General features: G+C 52.7%; 1 protein-coding gene across 4 annotated transcripts; it reads right to left on the reverse strand.

The window, feature by feature from the left end:
• Positions 1–1,174: 1,174 nt before the first annotated feature.
• Positions 1,175–25,121, reverse strand: FAM234A (family with sequence similarity 234 member A). 4 transcript variants are annotated; one of them, XM_058710123.1, is made up of 13 exons: positions 24,770–25,121; positions 24,420–24,531; positions 10,523–10,823; positions 6,709–6,825; positions 6,210–6,401; positions 5,078–5,208; positions 4,628–4,760; positions 4,229–4,358; positions 3,735–3,875; positions 3,329–3,404; positions 2,940–3,101; positions 2,363–2,465; positions 1,175–2,271 (listed from the first exon to the last, which is right to left on the reverse strand). In XM_058710123.1, the coding sequence occupies exons 3-13, from the start codon at positions 10,788–10,790 to the stop codon at positions 2,060–2,062; spliced, it is 1,665 nt and encodes a 554-aa protein (XP_058566106.1). In that variant the 5' UTR covers positions 10,791–10,823; positions 24,420–24,531; positions 24,770–25,121; the 3' UTR covers positions 1,175–2,059. The 4 variants fall into 4 exon arrangements, with proteins under 4 accessions (XP_058566106.1, XP_058566107.1, XP_058566105.1 ...); XM_058710124.1 differs by lacking the exon at positions 24,420–24,531 and having other exon boundaries at positions 24,766–25,121; XM_058710122.1 differs by lacking the exon at positions 24,420–24,531 and having other exon boundaries at positions 24,770–25,120.
• Positions 25,122–25,141: the final 20 nt, after the last annotated feature.

The following is a 25,141-nucleotide window of genomic DNA, read 5'->3' on the forward strand; positions in this document are numbered from 1 at the left end:
CGCGAGGGTGTCGGTGAGGCGTGTAAGTGGGGCGTGCACGTGAGGCGTGTCTGTGAGGGTGCCGGTTAGGCGTGTGGGAGAGGCGAGGCGTACCCGGTGAGGCGTGTGGCGCATGAGGTGTCTGCGAGGCGGGCAGTGGCGGGGGACGGGGGAGGGGGGGGAACGTCCAGGCGTCAAAGACGTCGGCACGCAGGGTCCTACGTGGGGGGCAGAGGACTCGGGCGCAGACTCGGGGGTCTTCAGAGGAGACGGTGGGGGACGCCGTCTGTGCGCTGGCAGGACAAGGATGGCCGAGTGCTCCAGTGGGGAGGGCGGGCCCTTGGTGCCGGTCAGCAACTCCTGGCCAGGCCCGAGTCCCAGGGAGCCTGGCGTGGGTCAGGGCCCCAGAGCGATCGGAGGCACAAGTCCGTGGAGCGAGATGCCCCCCAGTGCGGGCCTCTCCTGGAGCCCGCGCCTAACCCCTGCCCCCGGCCCCGGGACCTGCGGGGGGGGGGGGGGGGGCGGATGGGGGGTGAGGGATGGGGGGGGGGGGCGGGGGTCCCTCCCGCTCAGGCTCCTCCGGCACTGTTGCGGGCGGCCCCCAGCCCTGCACCACTCGCGGGGATTCTCGTCCGTGGACTTGCCACCGCAACCCTGCGGGGCCTGAGGCTGTGCGGACTGGGCGTCTTCTCTCCGCAACGAGGGGCCTGCTCCGTGGCGGAGGGTGCCCCCCCCGCGTTGTCCCTCCCAGGCTCCTGTATGTGCGGCTGGGAAACGGGGCTTTCCATTACCTACGTGCACACAGGAGGTTCCCGCAGGATTCTCGGATAACCGCCCTCACCTGGGTTCCAGAGCTGTGTCTCCCTGAAGCCCCCCCCCTGCCCAGGCTCCTGCTGCCTGCACAGCTGCCCTTGGAGTACACAGGGGTGCTCAGGGGACCCTGCCTGTCCTGCGGGGGGCATATCCACGTCCACAGGCTGCGTTCCTGACTTGAACTGGAGAGACCAGGGAGGGGTCTTCAAACCTGAGCTGCACTTACTTACAGGCCAAGAAGCAAAGCTCCTCGTGCCCCCACTGCTGATCTGGACGGGAACCGGGTAGAGGGTCCCCCACCTCTTCCGTGATCCAGCAGCCTGACCAGCACCAAATCCCCTTCACCCCTCTGGAGCAGACACACATGAGGCGCATGCTCTCAGACAGTGCAAATCATTTATTCCGGCTTCTTCCGGTGGTACTCAGGGTCATCAGGGCACACAGCCCCACACAGCACCGCGGTAGGCCTGGGGCACAGCAAGGCACAGAGGTGAGTCCTGCATCAGGTGACACTGCCGGCCAAGGACTTCCGAGCACCAGGAGGAGGCCAGGCACTGGCCAGGAGTGTGGGGACCCCCGAGGGACAAGCAGCTCCACTGTGTGTTGAGGGGGTACAGACTGACCCCAGTGTGGGCCTTACGGCCGGTTCCTCGTGACATTCACAGCACAGGGGTGAAAATGCCCCTCAGCGCATCCATGAGCAGCAGGCCAGCCTCACGGCTCCAAGGCATCCCGTTCCTCACGGGCCTGTCAAAGGGGCCCCCAGGGCAAGTGTCCACCGACCACACCAGAGTCTAGCCCCCCCTTTGCTCTGAGAAAGGCCAGAAGCTGGAATGGCCGCAGGGCCCGGCTGTTGCCCGGAGGCCACCGCAGGCCCCAGGGAGATGTGCAGACAGGGTGGGTGCAGATATGGCACGAGGGAGGGGACTTCCGTAGGCTGGGGCTCTTCCCAAAGCCCGGGCCCCTCCAGCCAGGTGTGGACAAGTGAGAGTGGTGGTGTAGGGCCCAGCTGTGCCCAAGGCAGCCCAGAGAGGCCACGGTGAAGGCAGCCGGCCATGAGTAGGACCCCAGTGGGGCAGAGCGAGGACCTGCGGGGACGTGGTGTGCGGCGCGTGAGGGAGAGGCCCGGCCATCCCCTCACCCACGCATGTCCCTGGGCACGATGGAGACGAGAGGGGTCAGTGTGCAAACCGAGCGAAAGACCGATGCCCCACGGTGTTTAATCTCAGCAGCTGGAGCGCCTCGCACCTCGCTGGCCACCAGGCGCCTAGGCCTCGCTGCGGTACCGCAGGCGGGAGAACCGGTCCCGGACCGCCTGGTCACTGTCGGGCCCGCCCTCGGCCAGGCGAACCACCCTACTGCTCGGGACGAGGTCCCGCACCTTGTGCTTGGCTACAGAGACCACGCCAGGAGCGTCTTGGCGAGTGGGGCCCGTCAGGAGGACGTAGGCAGCGTGGCGGCTTGGCTCAAACAGGACCGCTGTAGGAGACACAGCCGTCGCGGCAATCAGGACCAGCCAGAGAAGACCCGACAGGAGGCAGGCCCTCGGCCCACACGAGGCCGCGCTCACCTTGGAAGGCAACGATGTTGGCAGAGATGTTGGCCAGCTCCAGCAGGACGCCGGGCACGGTGGGGTGGAACATGTACAGGCTGTGCCGGGTGTCTCCGGGCTCCTAGAGCAAGAAACGGCAATGGAGCGTGAAGCCGACGAGGCCCGTGGCTGTCACCAGCGCCAGATCGGAGAAACTAAGCGTCCTTGGCTCACTGCCGGGCCATGCTGTGCCTGCCGTCACAGGACACCGTGACAGAGTGACCCTGCCCAGAGCTGTGTCCACAGGGTCCTCCACTCTGCACCCACCTTCCATTCCTTTTCTTCTGACCTGACTCTGATCCTTCTCGGGAACGCTCTGGTTGGAAATCTGCGCCTGCCCTCCTAGACGTACCCCCGCTTCTTCCCCAATCCCCGTCACCTGCTTGAGGCTGACCTCGGCCCTGGCCTCCTTTGTGGCCCACCCACTGTCCCATGGCTTCTATTTATGTGTGCATGCAGCCACCCATTTAGCTCCTGGGTGCCTCAAGGCAGCACCCAAGCCTGGCCTCTGGTCTCTGGCCCTGGCATGGGCGTGTCCCCTCTGCGCCTGCCCCACCTGTACTGTCTGGTTGGTGCCCATCAGCTCGTGGAGACCCCAGAAGAAGAAGGCTGAGCGGTGGTCTGCGGTTGGCAGGCTGGCGGACTGCGGGTCCCCGGGGAGGCCCGGGAGGGCCTGGTTCCACAGGACGGCCCCTGTGCTGAGGTCCAGGAGCAGGATCTAGGGTGGGAGGGGGACAGTGTAGAGGGTTGCAGGTGGGGCTTGCACAGGCCCACGGGCCCCAGCTAGGCCAGCCCCGGAGGAGCTACTCCCCGAGGGCCACCCAGGTATCTCGCTGAGGCCTCTCCTGTTCCGGCTCAGTCTTCCAGAGCGGCCCCGTGGGCTGTGCAGACTAATGTCCCTCAACTATGAACAAAGGTGGGGCCTCAAAAGCAGGTGCAGCCAACCTGTCTGTCAATGCCGGTTCCATTTTCAATGACCACAGCCAAGGTGTCAGGTTTGTAGTAGCCAAGGATGGGTCTTCTGCAAGAAGACAGGGCAGGAGAGCTCGCACAGGACCTCTGTGAGGAAAATACCTGGGAACTGGTATACCCCCCGATCTTCCCCTTGGGCACACCTGCCCACACCAGGGCCAGCATGGAGGCTGAGGCCAGGGCTGAAAGGACTGCACCGGCTCCTCCAGTGCAAGAGGGGTGACACGGTGTCACCAGGTGATGGGCAAGAGGCTTTGGCCAGAAGCACACAGGCATTCCCCCACCAACAGCAGGCCTCGTCCCAGGGCTGCAACCAAGGGACAGGCTGAGCGCGCCTGGCCTGCAATCGCTGCGCGGTTCCTGGAGAAAGACGCTGTACCTCAGGACCCGGGCTGCGCTGAAGATCCACCTGGGTGCCAGCTCCTGCCCGTCCAACAGCACACAGGCTTCTGAGCTCACAAGGAGGAGGTCCTCACCCACTTTCCCTGGAACGGTCATCAGGTAGCGGATGGCTCCAGGGCTAAGGGAGGAGAGAGCCAGAGGCATGCGGCTGGGACACAGAGGTAGGCAGGACCCACCCCCAAGGGCTGCTTGCTGGGCTGAGTCTCTCCAGCTCCCGGCTCAGCCCACGCTCCCTGCTTCTCTGGTTTAAGAGGAGTCAAGACCCTGGCTGTGTACAGAGACGAGGGTGAGCCCACTGTCGGGGACCTACCTTCCCATTGGCCTTTTCTGAGATGCTGTAGGCCCGCTTCCTGAGTCTGAGCCCAGGGCAGCCCTGGAGCCCAGCACCAGGCAGGGCCTCGCCCCTTGGCCTGCTCGACGGCTCCAAGCACTGGGACGGGACCACCTGTGCCATCCGCCACCCAGACCAACCTGTGCCAAAGCAGCCCGTGGGTGCTGGCGTTGAGCATGCCCTCCCACAGCGGGTCTCTCTTCAGTGGGCTCCCTCTCCCGGTCACCGTCTCATGGAGACCCTTCACAGAGCGACCACAGAGGGAGCTTGCTGTTGGAAACACAGAAGTGCCTCGAGTTGCTGCTGGCAGAAAGGAGTCCCCTCACGAGCCCTGCTGCCGGGACACAGGTGTCCTCCTTGAGCCTTGGGCGCGGAGCCCCTCTGGTTTCTGAGCCTGTCAGTGACCAACTCGTGTCTCTCCTGTAAGGGTAGGAGTTGATATGCCTCCCCACGGTCCCAACCCCACCCCCAATCTGCTTTCTCAGAGGGGCGTGGCTTCCGTGAGAGGGACAGTCCTGGAAACGGCAGGCACGACATACCGCAAGGGAAAAGGATGTAGTGAGCACCCATCCTGGTGACATGGAGGAGGGAGCCACTGGTCCCACCCACACCAAGGCTGCCTCGGTGGCCAATCTGGTGACCAGTGCTGCCTGAATAGATGTAGCCGCTAACCTGTAACACAGAGGAGAGGGGGGTAAAACCCTCCTGGGAGACGCTGGCAGCCCCATGCCAGCCTACAGGGCCCCACCCCCCAGGCTGCACTGGTCCAAATGGCTCTGCCATTCTTGGGAAGGCCCAGAAGCTGCCCAACAGGGACAGAGCCGCCCCAGCCTGCCAGTCGGCAGGTGCCAAGAGCACAGGGCCCTGAGTGAGGCCCCTGACCGATGGTCAGACCCAAGTTCTGCCAAGAAGTGAAAGCGGACCAAGGGCAGAGAAGAGGCCTGATGGCGAGTGGGCCACGGTGAGCCAGCTGGTGGGGGGAGCGGTACCTCCTTCTCCTCCTGGGTGAGAACCAGCAGGTCTGGGGCCCCGTCAGCATCGACGTCGGGCAGTCGGAGTAAAGAGCTCAGGATGGAAGCATTCCCTCCAAAGCTACTGGGGTGGCTCCACAGGGTCTCCCCTAAAACCAAACACGTCGCTTGAGCGCTGGCCTCCAAATCCCCTTCTGCCTCGTGCTGGCAGTCGCACAGCACCCGCACGGAGAAATGGAAACGCCCGCCAGTGGGAAGCCAAAGGCAAGTGCAGCGTGCGCACCACTGGCTGTCCAAGGTGCGGTCACGCACCAGGGTGTCAGCAGCATTGTTTCTGGAACCAAAGAGCTCCGTCTTCCTTTGTTTGTCATCCATGTCTTCTCACGTTTGGTTCTAGAACATCTGAAGGCCCATCCTGACCCTCCCGCCTGGATGGACAGGGCTTGACCTCGACACTTCCCAAGCGCCTCAGGACCCCTGACTACCGCTGGGATCACAGGTGGACCCTTGGCCTCCATGAAGGCGCCTGCGCACAGGAGGCAGAGAAGGAAGGTGCGTGCTTATGGCTGGACCCACAGAAGCCCAGCTCTGACAGAACAGCTTCTTTCTTACCCAGGTACAATCTTGTCCACGCTCTTTCTTAAGACGAATTTCTCTGTTCTTAAAGTTTTCCAGGCTGCTCTTTGTTTTCCTCTATATCCTCAAAACCACAACTGGTAAGGGAAATGCTAATGCTCAGCACATCTAGTGTCAAGGCGCAGAATTCCAGAAGACCCCGGTGAGGGATGGGGCTAACCACAGCATGTTACATCAAGGCCCGGGTACAGACACCGTGCATCCAGAGCCCTGGGAGGCCAGGACCTCCCCTGTGGGCTCAACCCAGGCGCTGGCCTGGGTGCTGCGAAGGGCAGCCCCTCTGAGCTCCCCGTCTCTGCTGGCCTGGCAAGACTGAACCAGGAGGTGCCAAGACAGGGTGAAACGTGACGGCTACATCAGGGTAGCAGGGCATGACTGCCAGGAGGCGGTGTCCCCACGGAGGCTCCCTCCCACTCCAGGAACCGTCTTCCCTATCCCGCCCACTGGCCCCGAGAACACGGCTGAACCTCCTGAGGGCTGCCTGGTGTGGGACCTCCCGTGTGGAGCCGCCTACCTGTGAACACGTCCACAGCGACGAAGGAACTGGGTCTGCCCACGAGGATGCAGGCAGACGATGTCCTGCCGGCCTGTGGCTGTGGGACAGCACACTGCACAAGGGCGCCGTCCTGGGCTGCGGGCCTCTCCCAGAGCACGCTGCCATTGGCCCCTGACACAGCGGCCACAAAGGTGCAGGGGGAAGAAAAGCCTGGAGGGGAGAGACCCAACTCTGTGGGGCGCGACAGGCCCTCTTCCCCACACCCCACTCCCGGGCCCAGGCCGCTACCACTGGGCTCACGGGGACCCTAGTGCTGGCCCCATGGGGTCAGGAGCCGCACGGAGGACAGGGTGCTGGGACCAGGGCTGCCCCCTTGTCTCCTCCTAGTCCTGCTGGGAAGTAAGGGCAACGTGCCGGGTTACAGAAACGCCACCATCTGTTTTCCTCAAAGGTGACAAAGGGGGGAGGATCCCTCCACCCGCAGCAAGTTCCTCCTTTTTCAGATAAAAACAGTTACCTTCGTCAGCGCAGGACAGGTTGGAATTGTTGCTGCTGTTGGTATTTTTATACAGAAAGAGAACGTCTTGGATCCTGTCCCTGTTTATGTCTTCTGTAGCCAGAAAGTCATAGGTGACTGAGAAAGAAAACCACAGAGTATACTCCTCAGGCCGTGCCCGGTGTAAAGGCCAGGCCAAGTCTGACATGACTCACTTCTTCTTTTTTTTTTTTTTTTTTTAAATTTTTCTTTTCTTTCCTAAGTCATCTCTACGCACAACATGGGCTGGGGCTTGAACTTACAACCCTAAGATCAAGAGTCGCACACTCTTCCAACCGAGCCAGCTGCACGCCCCTGGCTCAACCTACTTCTGTGCTCCCTGAGGCTTGGCGCCAGTTAGCACCTGCCAGCGTGAGGCCGCCACAAGAGCAGCGGCTTCTTCCGAGCACACGTGTCCTTCATGAACACGACGGATGAAATGTCAGGCATCAGCAGGACGCTGGGGTGCACAAATGCTTCCTCTGAACACCTTTTATTCAGGAAGGAATCCCTCCCGACATCAGTCTGGGGTCCAGGAGTCCGCACCCCACTACTTGTAAGGGTCTACGTCTTCCCTTCGTTCAAGGACTCAAACCAAACACCAAAAGAATGAAGCTGGGCCCTTCTCCTACACCAGGTACAAAAATGAACTCCAAATGGATCAAAGACCTAAACTTAAGAGCTTCCTAGAAGAAAATATAGAGAAAAGTCTTCATGACACTGGATTTAGTAATGATTTCTTGGATGTGACACCAAAGGCACAGGCAACAAAAGAAAAATTACACAAATTGGAGTTCATCCAAATTTAGAACTTCTGTGCATCAAAGGACACTGTCAAGAGTGTGAAAAGACAACCCACAGAGTGCGAGAGAATATTTGAAAATCAGATATCTGATTAGGGACTGATACCCGGGAGAGAGAACTCCTGTCACTCCACAACCCAGTGTAAAAACAGGCAAAGGACTCAAAAAGACATGTCTCCTAAGAAGAGAGAGAAATAGCCATGGCACCCGAAAGATGCTCAACATCACCAGCAATTAGGGAAATTAAATCAAAACCATAAGGAGACACTACCTCATACTTATACCCAAAATAACTGACAACAGGGACTCAATTCCCACACAGCCAAGTTCACTGCATTACTCACAGCAGCCACCAGGTGGAAACATGCCAAGTGTCCACCAAGAGAAGAAGGGATAAACCAGATGCAGTCCACACACAGTATATAAGATTCTCCCATAAAATGGAAGGAGATTCTGACACCTGTTACGACACGGACAAGCTCGAAGGGCATTAGACTCCGTGAAAGCAGCCAGATACAAAAGGGAAAATGCTGTATGTACAGAGTTTCTGTTGAGATGATTAGAACTTCTGGAAAGGGGCATCTGGGTGGCTCTGTTGGTTAAGTGTCTGACTTAGGCTCAGGTCATAATCTCAAGGTTTGTGATCATGTCAGCAATGTGGAACCTGCTTGGGATTCTCTCTCTCCCTTTCCCTCTTCCCTTCCCCTGCTCGCATGCCCTCTCTCTCTCTCTCTCTCTCTTTCTCTCTCTCTCTCTCTCTCAAGATAAATAAACTTTAGGGGGAAAAGTGGACTAGAGACCTAAGTTGAAGGCTAAAACTATAAAGTTTCTAAAAGAAAATACAGGAAAAAAAAATCTTCACGGCTTTAAATTAGGCAGAGTTCTTGGCACCAAAAGCATGATCCATAATAAAAAATATACACCTGACTACATCAAAATTTACATCTTTTGTGCTTTGGAAGACACCTTCACAAAAGTGCAAAGACAAGCCACAGACTGGTTGCAAATATTTGCAGATCATGTATCTCATAAAAGACTTGCATCTACAATATATAAAGAACTTGTATAACTCAAAAATTAAAAAATCCTATCTTTTAAATGAGTAAAAGATTTGAATAGACATATACCAGAGAAGATTCCAGAATGGCAGACACCCTGTGAAGAGATGCTCAGCATCGTTGGTCACGAGAGAAATTCAAACTAAAACCACGACGGGACACCACTTTATACCCTCTGCTGGAACCAGAAAGGCAGGTAACAACGAGTATTATCAAGGACGTGGAGAATCTAGAATCCTCTCCAGCCCGATATAATCATACAGCTCGACAGTTGCCAGGAACGCTAAGCATGAACTTACCATCAGCGTCAACAGTTTCACCTCTAGCAACCTACCCGAGAGACATGAGAACACGTGTCCGTGCAAAGACTGTCCGTAAATGTTCACAGCAGCGTTAGCAAAGCCAAACGATGAACAACCCAATACCCACCAACGGGTGAACAGGTGAACGATGCGGCCCACCCCCATGGAGGAGCCCTGCTCAGCACCAGAAAGAACAGGGGGACATGCCGTGACTGACAGACTTGTCTCCGTGTGGGAGGCCAGGCTCCCAGATACAGGTCTAGTGGCTTTGTTCACGTGAAGTATCCAGAAAAGGCAAGTGTGTGGACACAGACAGCGAACAGTGGCTGCCTACGTTGGGGGAAGGGGAGTGGGGAGGACAAGAAGTCTTGTCGGGATGACGGAAATCTGCTACAACTGGAACGTGCTGATAGGTGCACAGCTGCTCTGTAAATGGACTAAAAATCACTGAGTCCTATACTGAAAACAAGTGAATCTTTTGACATATAAATTATACCTCAACAAAAGCTGCAAAAGTAAACACAGAGACATACATTATTCCTCCTTCTCAAAATTAAGCACGAAACCTGAATAAAATGGGCTGTGGGGGTTAGATGAGAAACCCCCTCTTCCGCCCCCGGCAGGGGTCACGGAGCCTCCGCGGTGCCCACTCGTGTGCGCGCTGCAGGCGCCCCCACTGTGAGATGAGGCAGAGTGTCCAGAGTGGGGCTGACTCGATGGCTTTTCATAGAGGCCACGATTCCACACTGTGGATTTCATGAGACACCGAGTGTGCTGGATCCGGCTCAGCCGCCCGCAAGTTGGCCAGAGCACTTCAGGAGACCGGGCTCCCAGATCTGCGGATTTCAGTTCACCACGGCCTCCCCTCTATCTATGCTGCCCGGTGCTCTGTTTTATTAATTTTTAAAAATTGCAAAATGGGGGCGCCTGGGTGGCTTGGTCGGTTAAGCGTCTGACTTCGGCTCAGGTCATGATCTCACGGTCCGTGAGTTCGAGCCCCGCGTCGGGCTCTGTACTGACAGCTCAGAGCCTGGAGCCTGTTTCAGATTCTGTGTCTCCCCTCTCTCTGCTCCTCCCCTGTTCATGCTCTGTCTCTCTCTGTCTCAAAAATAAATAAACGTTGGGGCGCCTGGGTGGCGCAGTCGGTTAAGCGTCCGACTTCAGCCAGGTCACGATCTCACGGTCCGTGAGTTCGAGCCCCGCGTCAGGCTCTGGGCCGATGGCTCGGAGCCTGGAGCCTGTTTCCGATGCTGTGTCTCCCTCTCTCTCTGCCCCTCCCCCGTTCATGCTCTGTCTCTCTCTGTCCCAAAAAACAAAAAAAAACAAAAAAAAAAACCAAAACCAAAACAAAATAAATAAATAAATAAACGTTAAAAAAATTAAAAAAAAAAAAAAATTTCCAAAATGTACCCAAATGGGCGGCTTTCCTTGATTGACCCAACCCATCCTTCCCAAAACGAGAGCAGGCCACCACGCTGCCAGGGTCGTGCCCCACGTTTGCCGAGAGGCTGCTCTACAGACCTTACGGTCCCAAGAAAAACCTGGACGCGGGACTGGCAGCCACTTCAGGCTGATTCTTGCTTGCAGGCCACCCTGGACTTCAACGCTCCCCTCCGCCCACTCCCAGGCACACCTGCTGCGTTGTAGTAGACCCTCCATGTCCCCTGGGACGCGGGCCGGTCCGGACAGGGGATGATGAACGAGACCACGAACACCACAAAAAGGCAGACGAACAGTGAAAGAAAAAACGCCACTGTCCGGCAGCCGGAGAGGCCGGGCTGCCGAGGCAAGCCTTTCAGGTTGTCCTCCTTTGTCGTTTGGCTTCCCAGATTCTCCTGCAACCTCTTGTCTTCGTTCTTCAAGGGATGGATTTCAGCTTCTAAGTCCTTGCTGCCCATCATCGCGTGCACATCCCAGAGTGCCACTCCTGGTCACTGCGTCAACAAAACAGGGACAGTCAAAAGGTTGCCGCACCGGACAGCCGTCCGGGGCTCTGCTGCGTTTGGCCTCTCAGCCCGGTTGCAGCCGTGACTGCGGGCCACCGGCCCAAGAAACAAAAGCTCCACGAATGTTTAGGGTGTCACAAATGCCACCTAAGAAAATCTTTAATTGGCAGACCGGTTGTGTGGAGCCAGCGGGCAGGGAAAACTTTCACCCCTCACACTCCAGTGTCTCCTGCCTGCTGACGCCGCGGCAAGCCCAGGGAGGGCAGGGCGGGGCCGGGGCCGCGGCTGACAATAATAAACCCATGTGTCACACATTAACAAGCCTGGCCAGTGCAGGTCTGGGCACGCCCGACCTGCCTCCCACCAGCCTGAGGTACCGATGGAAATGGTGGCCCATGTGGGAAGGTCGGGGTAGCTTTAATTAAAAAAAAAAAAAAAGAGAGAGAGAGGGGTGCCTGGGTGGCTCAGTCCATTGAGCATCTAACTCTTGATACCAGTCAGGTCGTGATCTTGCAGTCATGAGATCGGGCCCGGCACCGGGCTCCACGCTGCGCGCAGAGCCTGCTTGGGATTCTCTTTCTCCCCCTCTCTCTCGCTGCCCCTCCCACTCCCGCATTCTCTCCCTGAAAATAAATAAGTAAACATTAAAAAAGAAAAGAAAAGGAAGATGACAAGTGTCGGTGAGGGTGTGGAGAACGTGGGACCCGGTGCAGCTACTGTGCAGAACAGTCTGACAGCTCCTCAGACGTCTACACAGAATTACCCTATGATGCAGCAATGCCACTTGTAGGTATACACCCGACAGAACCGAAAACAGACTCACATAAAAACTTGTAAACAAGCGTTCATGGCTTCCTTATTTGTAACAACCCTAATGTCCCTCAACAGATGGATGCAGCAAACGCGCAAATCCACACCATGGAATAGTATTCGGCGGTAAAAAGCAATCAGCACCGACACCTGTTGCAACATGGATGAACCTTGGAAACATCGAGGCTCCGTGAGGTGCCCAGACTCCAGACTCGGCACGTGGTATGACTCCGTTTACGTGAAATTGTTCGCAACAGGCAAACCCATAATGGCAGAAAGGAGATGGCTGGGTACCAGGGCTGGGGACAGGCAAACAGGGGAAGACTGCTAGTGGGTACAGGGTTTCCCACTGGGGTGATAAAAACGGTGGCCATGACTGCAAAACACTGTGAATGTATTCCATGTCACTAATGGTAAGTTCTAGGTGTTAAACGTTAAGTGTATTTTACCACAACTTAAAAAGGAAACCAAACAAATCTGTGTGCATTCTCCTTAGTGCAGAGACGTGACTTTTAAGGTCTTGGAAGTCAGAAAAGGTGTGCCTGTCCAAGGTAATGAGTTGGACACAAGAGAATCAAACAATGACTCACGACCAAGGACCTCATTAAACGCAAGCAGCTGGCATGGGGTGGGGGAGTGGGGCAGGAGCGTCTGGAGGAGTAGCTAGGGAAAGAGCGGAAGCAGAACCTGGGATCAGGCCTGACCTTCGGAAAAGATCTAGATGCTGTGTCTGCAAGGGAAGGATAGTGGACGCATTTACAACACACATTCCTTTGGCAAAGGACAGAAAACCGAATGAGACATAGGAATGCTAAACTACTCCATTTTACAAGCTCTATCCGTGACGTTCTCTTACTTCAGAGCTTCAACACACAGGGCAGGAAGCTCAGGGTCTCTGAGCTGTAGCTGCCCTTATCTGTCAGAAGCAGGGTGTCCAGCAGGGCACAGTGGGAAGGCACCCCAAGACTATGTAAGAGCGAGGCCTCCATTCAGGGTGACACAACTACTCACACCCAGCCTACAGCCCTGGGTTCCCAGACCCACCTTGTGGGAGGAGCCTCTGGACAGCCATGGGCCCGACGGCGGACCAGTCTGCCCAGGGAAACTGCTTTCAGGAGCCCAGGCGACTGAGGAGCATGAAGCCGCTGGTGACATGCTCTGGCTGAGGGACGCAGGTCCTCCCTGGCCCTGGTTCTTGGCCGTGGTTCCACCCGAGAACCACTTTCACAATCCTGATGCCACACCCCGAGTAAATCAATCTGGGCAGTGGCTCCAGGCAGGAGCTGTGGTTAAATGCTATGCAGGAGATCCCAGAGAGCAGCCAAGTGGAGCAGTACTGGCCACGAAGTCTGCCTTTCTCTGGCTCTGGTCACTCCCCTTCGCCACTGGTGACGATGAGATGTTGTCTCCTGTCTTCTGGCCCCTGAAGCAGAGGGAGACCCCACCTCCCGCTGCCAGCCTGGAGGGAAAGCACAGCAGAGGGGGAAGGACTTCTCCCTTCAACCACGTTGCTGGACGGTGTCTTCTGGGCGTTCTTTTCCTTGGAATTCTTGGTAAGCTTTAGTACAGCAAATCCAGATGCAGACCCCAGCCTGGGAGGCTGCACTGCTCCTTCCCTGATCAGTCTCTGAATCCCTAAGCTACAGGGGTCCCTAAGGCGAACAACAGAGGACAGTGGCAAACAATGATTACAGATGTCGTTTGGGGTTTTAAGTCAGCAGTAAATACACATGATACGTCTCCGAAAGGTGCAGAAGTATAAAGCTCACTCCCTTCCACGGCCCTCAGGCTTGAGGGGAAGCGTGCTACTGGTTTCTTACGGCTCCGTCCAGAAATATTCTGTGCACTGTCAGGCATAAAGTGTGTTTTTAAAATGTGACTGGAGGGGCGCCTGGGTGGCGCAGTCGGTTAAGGGTCCAACTTCAGCCAGGTCACGATCTTGCGGTCCGTGAGTTCGAGCCCCGCGTCAGGCTCTGGGCTGATGGCTCGGAGCCTGGAGCCTGTTTCCGATTCTGTGTCTCCCTCTCTCTCTGCCCCTCCCCCGTTCATGCTCTGTCTCTCTCTCTGTCCCAAAAATAAATAAAAAACATTAAAAAAAATTTAAAAAAATAAATAAATAAAATGTGACTGGAGCAGGTGGCCTGTTAGCTCAGTTGGTTAGAAGAGCCGAGTGATAAATCCGAAAATTATGTGGAAACTAAGCCCAGACTATTCCCTTGTTTCTCCTGCATGGTTTACGTTGCTAAATGAGACCAAATGGTGCATCTCATGGCAAGAACAGAGGGAATATTGTCATTTTCTCAATGACCTGGCTTTTGATTGGGAGCCCAGCTGAAAGAACACACATTTCCCCCACACCACTGCCTGTTTCCGTGACAAGACTTAGAAGCAGAAAGGGAAAAAACCCCTCCATATGGTCACCAGTAACAGGAGGTCGGGTGATGTGCCTCTTGTCGGCATCTACAACCTGGCCGTGCATCAGAGACGCGGCAACGGGAGCCCAGGGCTTCCAGAGGTGAGCTCCCCTCCCCAGAGGCTCAGCCGGGAGTAAACCATTACCGCCGTGGGCCAGGGAAGCAGCTGTAGGAGACATTTTTGTGGGAAGCATCATTTGAAATGACAGATGTTGGCGTCTAAAACTGAACCAGCCACTAAGACATGTGCAAGGGCACAAACTGATCTGAAACTGGGGGCCCTACACTGACAGCACAGAGCTTGCTTAGGATTCTCTCTCTCTCTGCCCCTCTCCAGCTCTGTCTACATAAAACAAACAAACCAACAGCAGCTTTCTCTGCTGTTGTTTTTAAAATGTAGACATTTGACTATCTTGACTTTTTATTTTTTTTAAAGTAATCTGTGTCTGACATGGGGCTCTAACTCACAACCCTGAGATCAAGAGTCACACACTCCACCAACTGAGCCAACCAGGTGCCCTTAAAAACCTTTTTTTTTTTTTTTTTAAGTTTATTTATTTATTTTGAGGGGTTGGGGAGGCGCAGAGAGAGAGAGGGAGAGAGAGAGAGAATTCCAAGCAGGCTCTTCACTGTCAGTGCTGAGCCCAGCACAGGGCTCGAACTCATGAAACCACGAGACGATGACGTGAGCTGAAATCAAGAGTCAGATGCTTAACTGCCTGACCACGCAGGCGCCCCCTATTTTAACTTTTTAAACACATGTATCTTTCAGCAAGTGCATTGATGGGTCCATTATTGGTGATACTGGCTCAATAACCTCTTGTGATTGATTATAAGTCATTGGACTGAGATAAGCACTGTAACAGTACATGTTGTTAGTTATGAAATCATCATAAAGAGAGGGGGCTTGTGGGTGGCTCCGTCATTTGAGTGTCCGATTCTTGACTTTGGCTCAGGTCATGATCCCAGGGTCGTGGGATGGAGCCCTGCACTGTGCTCCATGCTAAGCATGGAGCCTGCTTGGGATTCTCTCTTTCTCTCTCTCCTCTGCCCCTCTCTCTGCTCATGCTCTCACTCTCTCAAAACAAAACAAAACAAAAGAAATCATAATCATAAAGAGAACATTCTGTCATGCTCCAGAACCTGTATGTACTTTGGGCCGTAAGAACTGACAGTTTTGGGGCACCTGGGTGGCTCAGTCAGGTAAGCGTCCGACTTTGGCTCAGGTCATGATCTCATGGCTCATAAGTTTGAGCCCCATGTTGGGCTCTGTGCTGACAGCTTGGAGCCTGGAGCCTGCTTTGGGTTCTGTGTCTCCCCCTCTCTCTGCCCCTCCCCTGCTCATGCTTTGTCTCTCTGTCAAAAATAGATAAACATTAAAAAAATTAAAAAAAGTGATAGTTTTATAATTTTGTAAACTGCTATTTATGTGTGAAACAAAGCAGGAAAACATATTGAAAAGGGGTTATGTTTACATAGGACTTACATAATGTGTGATTTTTCTTAAATGTAAACATTTTTAGTGCATATCTATGGACATCAAGTAAAATAGTAACACAATTCTAGTGTTGTGCATGTTGTCAATGACAAAAATAAAACCAATATGATAGTTTAAAAAAAGAGAAAGATTATTAGCACCAAAATAAAAGAATTAATTTCTTTCTTCTTTAAAAAAAAATTTTTTTTAACGTTTATTTATTTTTGAGACAGAGAGAGACACAGCGTGAATGGGGGAGGGTCAGAGAGAGGGAGACACAGAATCTGAAACAGGCTCCGAGCTGTCGGCACAGAGCCCGACACAGGGCTTGAACTCATGGACCTCGAGATCATGACCTGAGCCGAAGTCAGCCACTTAACCGACTGAGCCACCCAGGCGCCCCATTAATTTCTTTCTTCTTAAGTCACGAGGAAGGGCACAGTCCCGCGGAGCGGCTGGACCTGGAGGTTCACGCCCTATCTGGGGCACCTTGGCTATATTACCTAGCCTCTGTGTCTGCAAGCTTCTTCCTTGCTCAAGAGATCTTAGCAAATTTAGATAGAAAGGCACTTTGTTGAAAAGAGATTGGACTGTACCCAGATTGATGGGAAGACTGGAGAACCACATTCAGGACATGAGTGGACATCCAGGGACACCAGGTCCCCAAGACCACAATGAGACCACGGCCACGGGAGCGGTCCAGCTGGGATAAGGCTCCCTGGCCCCTGGACCCTGCATGGCCCCTCACCGTGGGCTCCTGCCAAGACAGGCTGGGCACCCCTCAAACCATCGGCTCTGCACGTCTCAGGCTGGGCTTGCCAGCATCGCAGGTGCCCTTCCCCTCACCCATGCCTTCGCCCGGGCCCCAGAGAGGCCTGGAGATGGCAGCAGGCACACACAGCACAAAGTCCTACAGAAAAAGAGAACAAATGGTATCCGGAAGGAAAAACTTCTTTCAAATGTGAGAAGTAACACAAAAATGTTACATGTGGGCTATCTAGTCCTAGGCTGAGCCACCTCATTGCCTGACAACATTGTTACACTGTGAGCAACACCAAGGCCTCACCTTGAGCAAAGGGTTACAAGGGTTATGTTTATACTGGGATCAATAATAAACAGTCGTGAAAAGTGAGATTTAAATTCTGCCTTGTGACGTCTTTGAAAATTCAAAAGGCTTCGTATGGAACGGGTGTCGGTAGGGCTGGGGCCAATGCAGAGGAAACACAAGCAGCTGTGAATGGAGGGTTCAAGTGCAGGGTGACGGGACCACCTGGCTGGAATGTCCCGGGACATTCCAACCCCAATCCTTTATGACTCAAGGCTGAACCGGCTCCAGCTGCCATCTCTGTAAGAGCAAGCAGTCGCTGAATGTTCCTGTATCAACCACCGGCTCCCTTGACTTACTCTGAACAACTTCTTTCTTCTTTTCTTAATCATTAATAGAGTTCCAAGACTTTGTCCCAGTGAAATTAAAGATACTTTATAACAAGAGCACCTGGGTGGCTCAGTGGGTTAAGTGTCTGACTGTTGAGTTCGGCTCAGGTCATGATCTCATGGTTCGTGAGATAGAGCCCCATGTCGGGCTCTGTGCTGACAGTGCTGAGTCCGCTTGGGATTATCTTTCTCTCTCTCCCAGCACCCCTCCACTCCCTCTCTGCCCCTCCCCCGGTTGCAGACACACACATTCTCTCTCTCTACATAAATAAACTTAAAAAAAAAAAAAACCCACTTCATTAACAAATAAAAGATACTGTGATCCTTCTCTGAAGGTTTCCATTCTTTGAGAGAAAACTAAGTAGGGACCACATACCCAACCCAATAATGTAAGTTTATTTACCTAAAAACAGCTGAGGTGGACAGATGGAGAGAGGAGAACCCCACTATCGACTCTTTGAGGAAATGACAGTAAATTACATCCAGCAGCTCTTCGCCTCTAGAACCCTGGAGCTGAGCTGGGGTCTCTAGGGCACAGCACAGGCACAGCCGCCTCGTGCAGAAATTGGCTGACTACGAAGGGATGGGGGAGCAGGTATGGAGCAGTGGTCTGGGAGTCTTTTGTCCCGATGGGTCAGTTCTGTATCTGGATTGTCCTGCTGGCCGCACAAATACCTACTGGTGATAAAAATTCGCAGACACACATACAAATGAGTGCATGGAAAAACTGGTGAGATGGGAGGGAGTGAGGTCTGCACCCTAGCTAAGTGCTTTGTGCCAAGGTCAATTTCCTGCTTTTGATAACTCTTCAGTTATGTAAGACCTTTGGAGGGCATGAGGACGACTCTGCATGATTTTTGTAACATTTTGTGCATCTATAATTAGTTCAAAACAAACAGTTAAAAAAAGAAAGCCTTTGGCAAGAGGGCGGGGGTCAGAGCATCATACATGCCAAGAGGAAGAGCCAGCTTCCCCACAGGCGGCCGGCCGTGGTGACGCCTCTAAGCTCCCTTACACGGAGCTCTTTTGTTCTAATGCCAGGGAAGTCTCTGTGCTTTGTTTGGTTTTGTTTTGGTGGAATGTCAACAGCACTGGAGTTCTGCGGTGCCTCCGATCCGACAGCGGAATCTCTGACCTGCCACAGTTCTCTATTTCAAGACAATGCCCTAAAAAAACAAAAACAAAAACAAAAACAAAACAAAACAAAATAATGCCCAGCTTTCTGAAAACCACCGCAAGCAACCCTCTCCCTTCCCACAGTGGCAAAGGAAGATACGTGTAGTTCTTCAGCCTAACTCGCTTACAGAGGTTCCCCAAAACACGCAGAGCACAAAGCAAATGCCGGAGTTCGTAAGGGTCATGAAAGCCCAACAACATAGTGACAATGTAAGTGCCCAAAGGACGCGAGTTTTCGCTGCTGAGTATCCTGTATCCTCCACCCAGCACATGAAGGCTTGCTTCAGAAAGGGGGTGTGGAAAAGAAAAGAAAGAAAGAGTGTATGCACTCTGGAAGATTAAAATCAGGCATAAGCCAATAGCAAAAGGTTTCTCAATCCCAGTGTAATCCTAACATGACGTATGGGTGGGGTCCCAGAGTGAGTACTTTGCACTTTCCTATGACTTCTGTACACTTCTCAGTCTTTCTTGTGCAGAAGGAGAAAACTTTCAAAGGAAAGAACACAGTGTTTCTCGATGCAGTCTTACCCCAACCGGACGCCCCACCTGGTTTTCAGCCTCGTCTATACTGCATACCTGCACCCTTCCCTGATACAGACGTGCCTTCAGCCCTCCGCCACCTGGAGAACCTGCAGGGCGAACAGAGATCTTGTGGAGGATCTGGGAATACGATACAAGATTCTTCTCTGCTGGAAGCAGAGAAGCTTCCGGACTCCGCAGAGTGTGTACTCACTCTGGCCTGCCTTTAGGAGCAGGGTCAGCAGAGAAGTCTCAAAGCACCGGCAGGCAGTGCCGGGCGGGGTCTGCGTGTCACCTATGGAGCGCCGAGGGGCCCACTTAGAAGGACAAACCTCCTCCCTCCCAGCTCGGAGTCTGGGGCACTGTGGGACACCTGGTCACAACCTAAGTAGAAGTGGCTCGAAGTGCCACCCTGATCTGAACAGACTGAAAAATAAAGCGCCCAAGATTTCTCCCCAAACTATGTATGTCTATGAACTCCAGGTTTTTTTCCCTTTTTCAAAATGCAACTTCTGTTGTTAAATTCCGCATAGAGAGAGAATAAGAGGGGTGCCTGGGCGGTCAGTCACTTGAGTGTCCAACTCTTGATTTCGGCTCAGGTCACGATCTCACGGTTTGTGAGTTTGGGCCCGGTGTTGGGCTGTGTGCTGACAGCATGGAGCCTGCTTGGGATTCTCTCTCTCTCCCTCTCTCTCTCTCTGTAAAATATACATTAAAAAACCTGCTAAAGAAAAAGAGGGAATAAGAGAAACTCATTTTGCCTCTGATACCACAATGAAGCACTTGCAAACCATAAACATGGAGCAAAGCACACAAAGTGTGTTTATCAGTTTCTCATTTGCTGGCACAGACCGATGGGTTTTAAAGAACCACACCCACTTAGCAGAGGCCTCTGCCAAGTCCCACCTGGGGTCCAAATGTTCATCTGTATGCTAGTGAAATTAAATGTGAGAAGCAGAAGGGAAGTCCTTGGGGACTGTTCACATATGTTAGCACCAATTCAACAAATTCAAAAGGAAAACCTTCCATATTTGTGTATGTGTGAGAGAGAGAAATTAAATGAACACTTTCCAGCTACCAAAATGGAATTAAGACCCTTTTATCTAGAATAAAAGCTGCTGGGCACCTGGGTGGCTCAGTCGGTTGAGCGTCCGACTTCGGCTCGGGTCATGATCTCACAGTCTGTGAGTTCGAGCCCCGCGTCGGGCTCTGTGCTGACAGCTCAGAGCCCGGGGCCTGTTTCGGATTCTGTGTCTCCCTCTCTCTCTGCCCCTCCCCCGTTCATGCTCTGTCTCTCTCTGTCTCAAAAATAAATAAACGTTGGGGCGCCTGGGTGGCGCAGTCGGTTAAGCGTCCGACTTCAGCCAGGTCACGATCTCGCGGTCCGTGAGTTCGAGCCCCGCGTCAGGCTCTGGGCTGATGGCTCGGAGCCTGGAGCCTGTTTCCGATTCTGTGTCTCCCTCTCTCTCTGCCCCTCCCCCGTTCATGCTCTGTCTCTCTCTGTCCCAAAAATAAATAAAAAAAAAAAATAAAAAAAATAAATAAATAAATAAATAAATAAACGTCAGGGGCGCCTGGGTGGCGCAGTCGGTCAAGCGTCCGACTTCAGCCAGGTCACGATCTCGCGGTCCGTGAGTTCGAGCCCCGCGTCAGGCTCTGGGCTGATGGCTCGGAGCCTGGAGCCTGTTTCCGATTCTGTGTCTCCCTCTCTCTCTGCCCCTCCCCCGTTCATGCTCTGTCTCTCTCTGTCCCCAAAAAAAAAAAAATAAAAAAACGTTGAAAAAAAAAAATAAATAAATAAAAAATAAATAAATAAATAAATAAACGTTAAAAAAAATAAAAATAAATAAAAATAAAAATAAAAATAAAATAAAAGCTGTTGGGCACCTGGGTGGCTCAGTCGGTCAAGCGTCCGACTTCGGCTCAGGTCACGATCTCACGGTTCGTGGATTCAAGCCCCGCGTCGGAGGCTCTGTGCTGACAGCTCAGAGCCTGGAGCCTGCTTCGGAGTCTGTCTCCCTCTCTCTCCGCCCCTCCCCTGTTCACACTTTGTCTCTCTCTTTCAAAAATAAATAAACATTAAAAACACAAAAAGAGATCTGCATCTTTATCTCATTTGCATCCAATATTCTTTTCTGTTACTTCTAACGAGTTGCTAATCCTGAGGACAGAAAACAGAAAATGACTCACAGTATTTTTGAGACTGTCATTGACTGGAATTTTCTCCCATAAATTCTGAGTTATCAATGGTAACTACAATCCTACTTTTTAATTTAATTTCAAGTAAAAAGCAAAGAAACGAAGAGAAATGTGAGAGATAAAAAAGAAAATGTACCGATATGAGACACATCAAGGAAGAAGGTACTCTAGGACATCCTGGAGTGACATGAACATGTCTGGTTTCTCCCACACATCACTCTCGTGGCTCCAGGGAGCCACTGTGGGTGTGTCTGTTCAAGGCCACCGTGGCTGCCACCCCTGTCCTCCACCTGAACACGGGCTTTCCATCCAGGTGGAAACTCTGATCACAGGGAAGAATGAAGTCAAACAACAGTTCAGGCAGATCATCAACATCTCAAGGGGGCAGGAAAACTACAGTATTTGCAGAAAAGGCGCCTCCTTATCCTGCAAAGGCTCTTTCTCTAGGAACAGTTTGCTGAGTCAGAGAGAAAAGAAAACTTAAATTAGAAAAGTCTCACCCTAATTGTTTTTTTAATGGACAAAGAAAGCATTAAAACTCTAGCAAGGGCTTGGGCGCCTGGGTGGCTCCGTAGGTTAAGCACCCAACTCTTGATTTCTGCGTCAGATCTAAAAGGTAGTTTGTGCACTTGAAAAATCGTTTTAAACTAAGTAAAATTTTTGTTTAGTTTTAACTGCATGTCTTAAAGTCATAACTTTGGTTTTATAGGAGAATTTTGAGAATAACTTGGTCCTACAGTTTTGTCTCTGCGAGGGAATAAGGAAGAGTGAGGGCCGCTTCCATTCACCCATAACTTAGCACAGCCCAACGCATGCCACCCATCACTCAGAAGAGTATCTCCTTCTGCCATTACTCAGCCTCACCAGGGTGACAATTTTACAAAGCGGACATTATTTTAATCAAGGGCATCTGCAAACTTAAATAAATAAAACAAGAGGAAGAAAGTGTCCTGGCACATTAAACAATGAGAGAGAGAGAGAGAGAGAGAAATGCATTTCAGAGAGCAGAGGAGAGGCTTCGAGGGAACAGGTAAGTTTTTGTTCTGTTTTGGTTTTTTTTTTAATTTGAGAGAGAAAGTGAGCAAGAATGAGGCCCCGTGTGGGAGAGGAGCAGAGAGAGAGGGAGAGAGAGATTCCTAAGCAGGCTCCACACCGTCAGTGCAGAGCCCAATGAGGCGCTTGATTCCATGACCGTGGGATCATGACCTGAGATGAAATTAAGAGTTGGATGCTCAACTGACTGAGCCACCCAGGCACCTCAGATGAGCTCTTTAAATGAAGAAAACATGTAGGGAAAACTTGGGGAAAAGCTCTGATTATAGATTGACTTTACCATCTAGCTTCACCAGTCACAGAAACTGAAAGGATCTGTAAAATGGATGGCTTAAAAGAAACTGAAAGATCACCCACCACTGTATCACTAGAATTTTTTGCTCTTAAAGTCTGGGTGGGAGTACAGTACATTCATGTGTTTCTGCTAGGGCCCTCTTGCCCTAATTCACGCTCCATTAGATTATCTTTAAAAAATTTTTCTTTTTAATGTTTATTTCTGAGAGAGAGACGCAGAGTGCAAGCAGGGAGGGGCAGAGAGAGAGGGAGACACAGAATCCGAAGCAAGCTCCAGGCTCTGAGCTGTCAGCACAGAGCCCGATGTGGGGCTCGAACTCACAAACCATGAGATCATGACCTGAGCCAAATTCGGACACTTAACCGACTGAGCCACCCAAGCACCCTCCGTTCGATTATCTTAAAGGTAAGAATCAATCATACAGAACAGAATATTCTGTATCTCATCACATATTCACTGCGCCTTTGTGCTGTCTGGCTTGTGAACTGCCTTTGCCCTCTTGGCTTGTGCTGTGACTTGACCAGGAAGGGTTACTGATTGTCAACACTTCCCATGCACTGGTTCTCCTGCCTGGGAAGCCCTGTCTCTCCAAGCCCCAGCTAGACCAGCGGCTAGCCTTAGGAAGTTCTATGTGAGCACAACTGATCCGGGTTAGCCGCCTTCCACCCTAGAGCACTCACGATGCCCCCAGGGCAGATGGAGAACCTTCTAGGGCCGGAAGGCTCTGCGGCACTCGCCGTACAAACACACGGTAGACGCAGCAAAGGTCAGTTAGATGGGATGGGAGCTCTTTGTGGGCCCCGTCCCTGGGCCAGAAGAGGCGGTAATGCAGCACGACTGTCTTCTGTATTTCAGGGACCATCTCTGCAGAGGCTTCAGGGTCTGTGATCGCTAACCAACTCTATAGCAAGTGTCCGTAAAGCTGCTTGTTAGACACACAAGTCGTTTACGAACGTCTTTCCCATTAGGGAGCCTGTGTCATGGCCAAGAGTGGGCCAAATATTCTGGCAGCAGTTCAGCATGAGGCATTTGAGAGGCACCCACAATATCCAGCTAGGCAGCATGGAATGTTTGGCTGAGCCAAGCAGAAGCCAGACAATGACAGCTACAGTGTTCTGTTGTTTACAGATGAACAAGTATTTCCTCTCTTCACCAAGTAAGCAATCTGAAAACCCAGAACAGGCCCTCACTCATCTTATAATGAGAACAAATTTTAAGGTCACAGTTCCTGGATAAAGGCAAATGTATCACAGCATATGCGGTCAGCGCGCACAAGCCTCCACACACAGGTCCCTTCCTTCACAACCGCACAGATTTTTAAAGTGATTCAGCACAGGGGCGCCTGGGTGGCGCAGTCGGTTAAGCGTCCGACTTCAGCCAGGTCACGATCTCGCGGTCCGTGAGTTCGAGCCCCGCGTCAGGCTCTGGGCTGATGGCTCGGAGCCTGGAGCCTGTTTCCGATTCTGTGTCTCCCTCTCTCTCTGCCCCTCCCCCGGTCATGCTCTGTCTCTCTCTGTCCCAAAAAATAAATAAAAAGCGTTGGAAAAAAAAAAAAAAGTTAAAAAAAAATAAAATAAAGTGATTCAGCACAGTTCACAGTGCCTCCTAAGTATAAGTTAAGGGTGAACACCTCTCTGCATTTCGGACAAGTAACTATTACACAACATAATTTTTATAGTTTGTCCGGAAAGTAGCACGGAGCAGCCTTTTTCCTGAACTCTAAGGCAGATTTTATTTCCTTTGACTGCCACACCAGGCAGGACAAGCATTCTAATCAGTGCAAAAAAGGACCAGAGAACGGGTAAAACACACAAACATCCACTCGATAGTCGGGGCATTTCCATTTCATCCTTCTCTGCTCTGTATTTTGTCTTTAGCATGCTCTATATTTCGCTTATTATCTGTATCCTTCCGTAGAAATGGAGCTCATTGAGGGCAGGAATTCTGTTTTGTTGAGGGCCACACCCTCAGCACCTAGAACAATGCCGGGCAGCCAACAGGCACTCAGTATTTGTTAACAGAAGCTGCTCTAACTGCATGCTCCCCGTGAGATCCTTCCAATGAAGGAAGTGGGGCAATCCGGTGGTGGCGTCGAAAAGACATTGCCAGCCAGTGCGTGGAGGTGAGCGCATAACACAAGCTCCTTAGCTGAAATCACACGGTTTCTAACAGCACCCGAAAGTAATTGCAATGGCCTATTCTGATACCTGATCAGTGTGCTCAAGGTCAGACTGTCACCGCCAGTCGGTTCACAGGGCAGCAAGGAACTCTTTCACAGCCGCAGTGCCCTTTTCGGTTTCAAACTGTGCTTTGCTTCTTCTGCTCAGTAAGACAGACTGGGTCAGGGCGAGTGATCTCCCCCATACGAGGGTAGATGTCAGCTGAGCTTTGGGTTACTTTGCCGGTCTAACAGGCAGGTCCCGACGAGAGGACCTAGGGGATTTCTGACTCTGGTGAGAGAATTCTCACGCCCATTCTGTTTTCGTATTTTTAATTATATTCAGGCAACCGATGCAGCACCCTCAGTAACACAAACAGTAAAGGCTGGCTTACTTACTGTGCAGCCAACGTGGGACGGGCAGTTTCTTACTGGGAGCAAATCTTGTCTTTGGGAAAACTGGGGCTGGAGCTGACGGCCACTGAAGCCCGGGCTGCGGGAGTCGGACCTGCTGACCCGCTGGGGGGAGGACTGGAGGGCTGGCTGGCTCCGGCGGCAGCCTTTCCACCCACACCGCTGCACGAACACGCGTGGGCCCGATGCTGAGAGAGGCGGGCCACAGCGTGGGCAGGGTCCCTCTGGGCTGCAGTCTCTCGGGGCCCGATCGCCGAGGCGGAGAGATGCGATCGCGAACGAAGAGGCGGGGCCCCGCGCGAGCCCCACCGCGCGCACGCGCGAGGAGGACGAGGCCGCGCTCACTCACGTGCTGGC

This window comes from Neofelis nebulosa, chromosome 18 (genome assembly GCF_028018385.1).
Source record: "Neofelis nebulosa isolate mNeoNeb1 chromosome 18, mNeoNeb1.pri, whole genome shotgun sequence".
Taxonomy (NCBI): domain Eukaryota; kingdom Metazoa; phylum Chordata; class Mammalia; order Carnivora; family Felidae; genus Neofelis; species Neofelis nebulosa.

Coding starts and splice junctions, on each gene's coding strand:
- FAM234A (XM_058710123.1), bottom strand. CDS start 10,790: ATGATGGGCAGCAAGGACTTAGAAGCTGAAATCCATCCCTTGAAGAAC. Junction 5,209..6,209: donor CGCTGTGGACGTGTTCACAG/GTAGGCGGCTCC, acceptor GTTTGGTTTTAG/GGGAGACCCTGTGGAGCCAC. Junction 3,876..4,228: donor CACGGGCTGCTTTGGCACAG/GTTGGTCTGGGT, acceptor CTCCTCCCTTAG/CCCTGGAGCCATCCGCTACC.